The sequence below is a fragment of the Thunnus albacares genome, chromosome 4 (genome assembly GCF_914725855.1).
Source record: "Thunnus albacares chromosome 4, fThuAlb1.1, whole genome shotgun sequence".
NCBI lineage: Eukaryota > Metazoa > Chordata > Actinopteri > Scombriformes > Scombridae > Thunnus > Thunnus albacares.
In genome coordinates, this window is record NC_058109.1 from 24,868,267 (window position 1) to 24,877,080 (window position 8,814).

Sequence of the window (8,814 nt, forward strand, 5' to 3'; positions counted from 1 at the left end):
AGATGGTTTTTGCATCCAAAATATGGCATTACCGCCTTCTACTGGATTGAAAATAAGACTCAGTTCTCCTGTCTAAACTAAATTATGATATATAAAATAAAACTCAAATAAAATTAAAAAAAATAAATAAACAGAGTAAAGATTTAGTTTATTATCATTTTCTTGTGTATTTGCATACACACAAAAAACAAAATGCTGTTCCTCCCAGCCCACAGCAGTGCAACAACAACAGAGAGGATAAAGATATACTATATCTAAAAATTCCCTTGAAAAAAATACTAAAAAAATCTAAAAATAAAGATAGAAAGTTCGTCTTCATCCCTTATCCCATTCTCTAATATCACTCAATTTAGGCTCTGAGAGGGCCAGAAAGCCTCTCTTAACAGCCCCTGCACCTCCTCTCCAGTAATTTCCACGATATCCAAAAACTTACTCGCTGCATCAACAGCTATCTCTATTCTCTCGGATTTCCTTTCTGCCTCAGCGGCACAGTTAATCACCATGGCCAGAAATGCTAAGAACTTGATCTTGTCCTGACAAAAACAATATTCATCACGGTTCCTGCCTGATTTGTTCTCCCTTACCTTTTGAATCTTTCCATTCCTAGCTACTTCCTCATGGCTTAGCCTTCCCCCCCCCCCCCCCCCCCCCCCCCCCCCACACACACACACACACACACACACACTTGGGTTCTATTCATATCTACACACAAGCGAGCCGTGTCCAAATTTCCAACAATGTCTGCACTGAATGGGTTTGGGAACAAAAGGCCTTACTGGGTAACTGATATGATCTAAGAATACTTTGTCAAGCAGGTTTTCTGATTCAAAATGCAGCATGACAGATCTTGTTTCACATCTTTCTCTGTCTCTATTCCTGATCATTCTATGACTGTCAAGAACTCTGTAATATTTTTTAAATCTACTTGCATCGACCACACTCCATCAACGACGTCCTTTACTGGAACTCTTCTATGAAGTGGGAAACATGACGCTTAGTAACCATCTAACTCAGATATTTCTAATGCCTTCTTCAGTTGTTTCTGTGACACACATCCAACAATGATCAATTCTTTTAACATCAACTAAGTTGACATTGCGAAGTTTGTCCTTAATCCAACTTTCAACGTCATTTTTGTCTGACAGAAATCCAAATCTGTTCTTGCTTTCCGTCAGTTTTATTCCAACCAAGTGGTTTTCTCTTCCGTTCTCAATGTCATCACTGTAATATGAAATTTCTTCTCTTTTCCTCCCTGATTTCTTCCCGCTGTTTTTTTCAAACTCATTCACCTCCATCTTCCTCGATCCACTTCTGCTCCTTCTTCTTCTTATTCCTCCTTCAGCTCCATTGATGACTGATGTCAGTGAACTAAATATATATCATATCATATCATATCATATCATATCATATCATATCATATCATATCATATCATATCATATCATATCATACTAAACATGAATATATCATACTGATGCATTGCTGTGTTACCAGCATTTTAATGTCCTGTATTTGTATTGTTTGTATTTATACTGTTGCATAATAAATCTATAATGTATCATATTTTATAAGCTCATTGTGTGTTTTCATGTAAAATCTCAACACAATGTCATGTAAAAACTAATAACTTCAGCTGTCAAATTAATGTAGTGGAGTAAAAAAAAACAAATTTTCTTTTGAAATGTGATGGAATAGATGTAGTAAGTAGCATAAAATGAAAATAAAATTGAGTAGTAAATTTAGCAGGCACTTGAATGTCAGTTGTCTATTAAAACTGCAAACATGATGAGTTGGAGACAAAACCAGACCAAACCAGGGGTCAAAGGCCACTTAATAGTGGACTGACATTTGTCAGTTGTAAGGTATGTTGCCCTGTGTCTGCTGGATGTGTGTCCGAACACATTAACACCATAATAATTGTATAGAGTGATAATATGTCAGGACTGTGTGTCTCTTGATTGTCTCGGAGTTATTCTTCCCCCCAATGGCCAAACATCAATTAAGGCAGCTTTGAGCATTGTGAAGGTATTCACAGAGGACTATTCACAGGCTATTATGACTTTAATTTTACCCAAAAAGTTTACGTTCTTCTTTCAACTTTATAAATTCAACACACAATAATACTAACATTACTTTTCATAATTAATCCAACTATAAAATCATGTAATTTGTCAGCCAGCCCCTTTTTTGTCAACAGAAATGATCGTATGATCTAAATCTGTAATTCCTTTATAAGTGTTTTTTTATTTTAATCAGCAAGGGCTATAATGACAACAACATATCACAATACACAACATGCACATATATTTGTATTATATATATCTATATTCTGTAACCATAAAAAATGCACAAGAGCCATGACTGTGGATCAACAAATGGTTTTATTCATTTTTATTTTGCTGCCAGGTCAGGCAATGGTTAATTTCAAAATATCACTGCCAATTTCACCAAAGTGCAGTTGAATGCCTTTATTCAGAATGGCCTAAATCATTTATGTGGTGCAACTTATGTGGTCATGGTTAAAAGAAATGCCTTTAGTTGATTAGACCAGCGAGACATTTTGTCCATTATGGACAGTTGTGGGTTGCTCTGCTTCCACTGTTGAGATGGTCCCGGATCCTTTGTTCCAAATTAGCTCATGCTCGCTAGCTCATCCAGTGCATCCTGGAGCCTGAACAAAACACAAATGAAACATTTTGACTCTCATGTTGAACTGGTCATGTGACTGCTGCCAACTGGAACTACTGCCTCAATTCTGAATGTAGTTATACTTGACCATGCAAACCATGATAACAAATGACTTATGTATTCACCTCCACCACCACCATCACCTTGCCTTGACCTTTTTTTTTCTCTTCCATCTCTATAACTCTTACTTGAAGTCTCCACCATCCAACAGGGTCTTGTAGGTGCTAATCTCAGCCTCCAGTTTCATTTTCAGGTTGAGCAACGCCTCATACTCTTGGGTCTGTTGCTGGATGTTTGCACGCAAGTGTGTGAGCTCCTCCTCCAGACGGATAATAATGCCGTTGTACTTCTCCATTTCCATGTTGTTACGTAGCTCTGTGTTGTGTAGTGTGTCCTCTAAGGAAGCTTTCTAATAATGGATTGAGGAATGAGAGATATTTTTAGGCAAGCAAGTCAAATTTTGGAGAACATGAGAAAGTTCCAACCTTTATGTAAGAGATTATTTTTAAAATTGGGTGTCATGTAATGGTCAGGATATTTTAAAAAAATGATCTCAAGTTTTGCAACAAGACAATATAGAATGGATTATAGATTATATGTTCCAATTCAAATGTAATGAGACTTACTAAGCTCTGTTGGGATGCAAGTTCAATTTCCAGGGTCTGTATCTGTCTGGTTAAGTCACCCCTTTCCATCTGGGCTCCCTGGAGAGCTTCTGTGTTCTGTGATACCTGCGCCTGCACATCTGCAGTCTGACAAAGAGATGGGGAAAGGATGTCAACCACACAAAATCACGAGTGTATTTATTCCTGATGACCCTTTCTAGCACTGTATTACCTGATTTTCATGCCACCGTTTGAGTTCCTCTGCATTCTTCACAGCAATCTTCTCATAGTTGACCCTCATGTCGTCCATGATCTGTGCCAGGTCTTGACCTTTGGGAGCGTCAACATCCACTTGCACGCCTGAGTGGGAGATCTGACTCCTCAGCTCCATCACCTCCTACAGGACAGACGGAAAGAGAGAAATTAACTTAAAACACTCACAGACTTGTGATTTGGAAGCCACTGATACTGAAGTGCGATGATTAATTGTGATGTAGTGTAAACTCACATTCTCATGGTTCTTCTTTAGGAAGACCAGCTCCTCCCTCACGGCTTCAATCTCACTCTCGATGTTCATCCTGCTCATGTTGGTGTCATCAATGACTTTCTTCAGCCCAGCAATGTCGGCCTCCACAGACTGGCGGATTGACATCTCATTCTCAAACCTGTAGGAATGCACAGATCCAAACTCTATTACAGACCTCAAATTCACATTGTGCTGTGCAGTATAAAATCATGAAATGACATAGCTGAGCTTCCAAAGAAATGGTGAAAAAACAAACCTACTACTCTATTTGTAATTCTAGATGTTAGACCACATACACTGACTGTACAATCTCTGTATGCCAAGGCAAAAAAAAAAAAAACCCCACCAAGGCATGACTATGTTTGTACTGCATTGTGGAAAGTGAGTTTACATTCATATAAGCTGAATATATAGAACAACATAAATTACTATAAGATTCAATTTAAAACAACATACTTCACTTTGAAATCATCGGCAGCCAGACGGGCATTGTCGATCTGGAGCACAAACCGAGCATTTTCCGTTATCTTGTCGAAGATCTGGAATGAAAAAGAGAATAATGAGAATATGACTTTTATTAGTTGACATTCTTTAGCCAGTGGGTGTCAGAAGATTAAATGTGTTTATTTTGTTTATCTTCTTTTTGCTGGTTACAAAGACCAAAATTGTTTAACCAGAATCCTCTTCATACAATGCACAAATTTGCTCCAATCATTATGTGCTGTGATACAGTGATGTTTAACAGATGTACAGAATTAAACATATGATCTGAGTCAGTAATTCTTTCCCTTATGTAACAATAGCAACCACAGAGTCAGATTACTCAAAAGGGCCACAAAATGGTTGAATCCAACATTCAGTTAAAAAAGAGGAACCAGAAACTGAAGAACAGGAAAAGGGGATGTTCTTGTGCCAGAACAGAATCTGGTTTGTTTTAGCATTGTTGGAAAAATGTGTTTCCTGTCTGAGTAAGCCATACTGCTTTTTTTCTCTCCAATTTTCTCGCAGCTGCACTGTCTCCGCCTGTCTGTAGCTCTCTTTGTATATATGACCATAAGTGTCTCTGTGTGCAAAGATTGCAAAATTCTTTTGGCCTGATTGTGTTTGTGATTTTTTTTTAATGTATCCATGGCATCCTGTCTCAGAGGAAAGTCCCTTTATGTGTTGAAGAAAAACAAAAGTGCCACCAATAATGTGTCATTATGTGACATTGAAGAACTGGAACTGGGAGAATGTGACATTTGACTCTGCTGACTGGAGCTGATTGTTATACAACCAGTGAATTCACACGCATCTGTGTGCGCACACACACTACAAGACCCTTTGTGTGTGTGTGTGTGTCATTACCACACATCTGTTTCACATTGAGGCCCTCCTACACCAAAGAATGCTTGTAGAATCACCATAGCAGAACCACTTGGAAATGCTTTTGTCTGTCCCTTGAAGGTTGTATGCTGGTTGTTGGAAAACTTCTGAGTCTGACTGTCTCATGATGTTACCCTCGTGTTGGTGATTCATCAGAGGAAGTTCTGACCAGTTTGTGGCTTGAATGGGAGTTTTACGGGGTGAGGGTGACAACTAAGCAACCACACCCTTCATTCTTTTGCAAGATATTTGATAACCTTCTGTTTGAAATTTGATCACCTAAGTACTGCCCGTCTCAGCAGAAGTATTCTCAATCTTAATTTTTAACTTTAGGCTCAAGGAATACATGGAGATGAATAATTAATACATTGATACAACTTACTGCCACAAGTAGGTTAACACTTGGGACATTGTCTGTGATGCACTCATTGATTCATATCATATCAGAGGCCTCAGCAAGCATTTAAGGAAAGCATTCAAACATTTAAATCTCTCACCTTTCGCTGTATCGAAGCTGAATGTAAGATCCATTGATTTCTATCAACAACTACAGCTTCCCACTTTAACATTTTATTCTCAACTTCCATCTGTTCATTTGAGTGGCCATTGCTTTTTTGTCATGCTTACCTGTTTGCGTAGGTCGTCTATGATGGGTTCATACTTGCTGTAGTCTCTCATGGCGGGCCCCCCCTTCTCCAGGGCCTCCCTGATCTTCATCTCCAGCTCCTTGTTGGTCTGCTCCAGGGTCCTCACGGTCTGGATGTAGTTGGACAAGCGGTCGTTCAGGTTCTGCATGGCTCCCTTCTCGTTGCCCGAGATCCCAGCACCGGCACTGCCACTTGTTGCCATGGATGCACCGGCACCACCAAAACCAGCTGCCATACCACCACCCATTCCACTGCTCAGCTTGAAGGAAGTTGAGGAGGAGGCCATTGGGGCACCAGAGCGCAGGGAAGATACTGAGGCAGAGGAGATGCGGGTGCCATGTCCACCAGCACCACCATAAATGCTGGCAGCACGGTACTGGGGTGTGGAGCGGGTGAAGGAGATTTGGGCAGAAGGTATCTGCTGAAAGGTGGATCTTCTGTAGCTCATTTTGGAGAAGTTCAGGAATAAAGAGAACAAAGTGAAAAATGAGATGTGGAGGCTCACTGCTGCTGGCCGGCTCAGAAAGTGACGCTGGCAGTGGGAAGTGGGGAACTTATACTCCTCCTGCCTCTCTCCCTCAATCACTGCTGGTCTCTTAGACCCTGCCCACTTCAACATCGCCCCATTCTTCCTTTCCTGCTCCCTCCCTGCTCTCTCATGCTCTCATTCACCCACATGTTCCTTTTTTTTAAACTTACAGTGTATTTTTCGTATCCAAGGAGATGTATGAAGTGTATATTGTTGTGTAAACATATAAAAACACTGACATTTGTCCAGTGCAAATTTATTTGACCAAGCAAGACAGATCACAACAAATGAAAGAAAGCAAGTAAGAAGTTTAGTAGACAAGTTGTCCAATGTAAAAAAGCTGAAATAGAAATAAAACAAAAAAGTTAAAAAGTAGAATAATCTTGGCAAAGGAATTTACTGTGTGAGCATGCAACAAAATTCCTTTGGTTTGCCTATAAAAGGCTTAATGTCTACCATTCGCTGCAGTCTCTAAGTTGGTGGTCAGCCAGGCCCCAAAATAAACATATTTTGCCAACCTTCCTATCTAGACTAAACTGAAAACGAGATATAGCAGCAACAGCACTCTTTCTTTTTGTTGTAGCCAAAGTAGAAAGGGAACTGGAGTTTTTTTTTACTGGTTTATGCTGTGAAGTGCCAATTGAATTAGGAAGTAATATCTTCAGCATGACATTGAATTGTTTATCAGAGCAGCTGCAATCATAAAATGGTAACCATAGAAAACTAAACTGAATGACAGATAAACAGTAAACGGAAATCACATTTCAACACAATCAATGGGGTAACAGTATTTACAATGAAAGCTGCTGTGTTTAAAAAGTAACCCAAGGACACCCAAGCTTCAAATATACCCAGAGGGCCCTACAAAAGATGAGATGCATAAAGAACAAAGGTTAGCTGATATCATGCTCAGAGGACAATCAAAAGTGAGAGAAAAGCTGCCCTCATTTGCTGATCATATTATAGTTGATTATCTGTTCACATCAGTTCTTTTTTGAACAATTACCTTTAAAAGCTTATCTGCGGTACCTGTCGTGAGAACTGCCTTTGATATTTTAGTATGAAAAGTACTCTTTTTTCCATTGATCCTTTGAGAACCACAGGAAAAACACAACAACTCACAAAACTGTGGTCAACATACAATCAGGATTAATGTTACTTTTACTTGTCTCAGAATTACGTGTTTTTCTGCATCAAAGTAGTGCTTACTGCTCCCAAAAAACAAGAAAGAAACTACATCATGAGCACAGCAAGCTTCAACATAGCATGCTCTGGCATGGCCATGGGAAGGTTCATACTGGTTTAACTGAGGCTGAAGTTGTGGTTAGAGAGGAATTTTACACAGAGCTCCAGAGAAGTGGCTAACAAAATCATATAAACCACTTGGGGGACATTGGCAAAGTCTCTAACTCCCTCCTGAGCTCTCATACAGCCTTTTCTTCTCCCATATTATGTCAAGTTTCTGTTTTTCACAGTCCATAGAACCTCATTCCAGACCCTCACTGTGCTTTTATTTGCAACAGTCTTTTAGTAATACTCAATGATGTAGCAGGAGAGTAGCAAATAGCAAAGAAAAAGCCAAGGAAACACTAATGAGTCTGGTCTGTAAAAGGACAGGGAGCTATAAAGAGGAACGATGAATTAAATCAGTATGACTCATACCTCATGACAGTGTTGTTACTATGTTGTTTGTTTGAAAGTGTGTTGACAACATTCTGCCTCGCCCGCCAAGAACCCAAAAGACAACTCTTTACACTGACCAAACATATTTGTGGTGCATACAAACATGTTTTGGACTCCTGTTCACATCATGCTTGTATATTAAATTTTTTTTTTTTTTTGGTAATCACTCAAATCCACTTTTCAATTTCACAGCTCTTTCCCAGATAAGACAGGAAAAAAAGAGGAAAATTGAAAGAAGCTGGGGTCTCTTAGTCATATAATACACAGCAGGAATCTGGAAATGACTGCAGGAGATTATGTGCTTCACAAATCTTGGACAACCACTCTCAGCCTGGTGTGGCCTTGAATGAACTTCCCTTTCCCTCCCTCTTTCTCTGTGGGTACATTTCACCCAGCCTCACGAATGAGCTCTCTCACACACTTATATACCAGTCAAAAGTATCTATCTGCATAGATGCATATGCATATTTATGCATGTGATTGTGAACACCCTGACAGATACAAAAAGGAATGCGTACATGCATGTTAGTGTGATACACTTCTATTCACTAACTTTAACCACTTCCTCATTCACTCACCCAAGATGTTCAAAGGGCACTGAAAGAGGTTGTTTCTTAATTGTTTTATGTGGATCTATATTTCGCTTTTATGGCCAAGACCATCAGCAGAGTGTAGGTGTCACACATCAAAGGTTGTGAAATGTGTCGACTACGATACATTTTCTCTGTGGGATGTCATGTCCATTTCTGGTGCAAAGACATTTCACAGGAAGA

At 39.4% G+C, this 8,814-nt stretch overlaps 1 protein-coding gene across 2 annotated transcripts; it reads right to left on the reverse strand.

The window, feature by feature from the left end:
• Positions 1-2,360: 2,360 nt before the first annotated feature.
• On the reverse strand, positions 2,361-6,463 carry LOC122981305 (keratin, type I cytoskeletal 18-like). Of its 2 annotated transcripts, none has more exons than XR_006403210.1 (7): positions 5,810-6,463; positions 4,274-4,356; positions 3,800-3,956; positions 3,524-3,688; positions 3,313-3,438; positions 2,812-3,095; positions 2,361-2,669 (listed from the first exon to the last, which is right to left on the reverse strand). XR_006403210.1 is itself a non-coding variant. In XM_044349964.1 (7 exons), the coding sequence occupies exons 1-7, from the start codon at positions 6,446-6,448 to the stop codon at positions 2,630-2,632; spliced, it is 1,431 nt and encodes a 476-aa protein (XP_044205899.1). In that variant the 5' UTR covers positions 6,449-6,463; the 3' UTR covers positions 2,361-2,629. The 2 variants fall into 2 exon arrangements, 1 of the variants encoding a protein (XP_044205899.1); XM_044349964.1 differs by having other exon boundaries at positions 2,875-3,095.
• Between the last annotated feature and the right edge of the window lie 2,351 nt (positions 6,464-8,814).

Bases quoted from the DNA above. Each gene is read 5' to 3' on its own strand.
- LOC122981305 (XM_044349964.1), bottom strand. From the start codon at position 6,448: ATGTTGAAGTGGGCAGGGTCTAAGAGACCAGCAGTGATTGAGGGAGAG. The intron at 3,439-3,523 runs GTAATACAGTGC...TCTCTTTGTCAG, and splicing joins AACGGTGGCATGAAAATCAG to ACTGCAGATGTGCAGGCGCA. The intron at 2,670-2,874 runs GTAAGAGTTATA...TGTTTTGTTCAG, and splicing joins TTGGATGGTGGAGACTTCAA to GCTCCAGGATGCACTGGATG.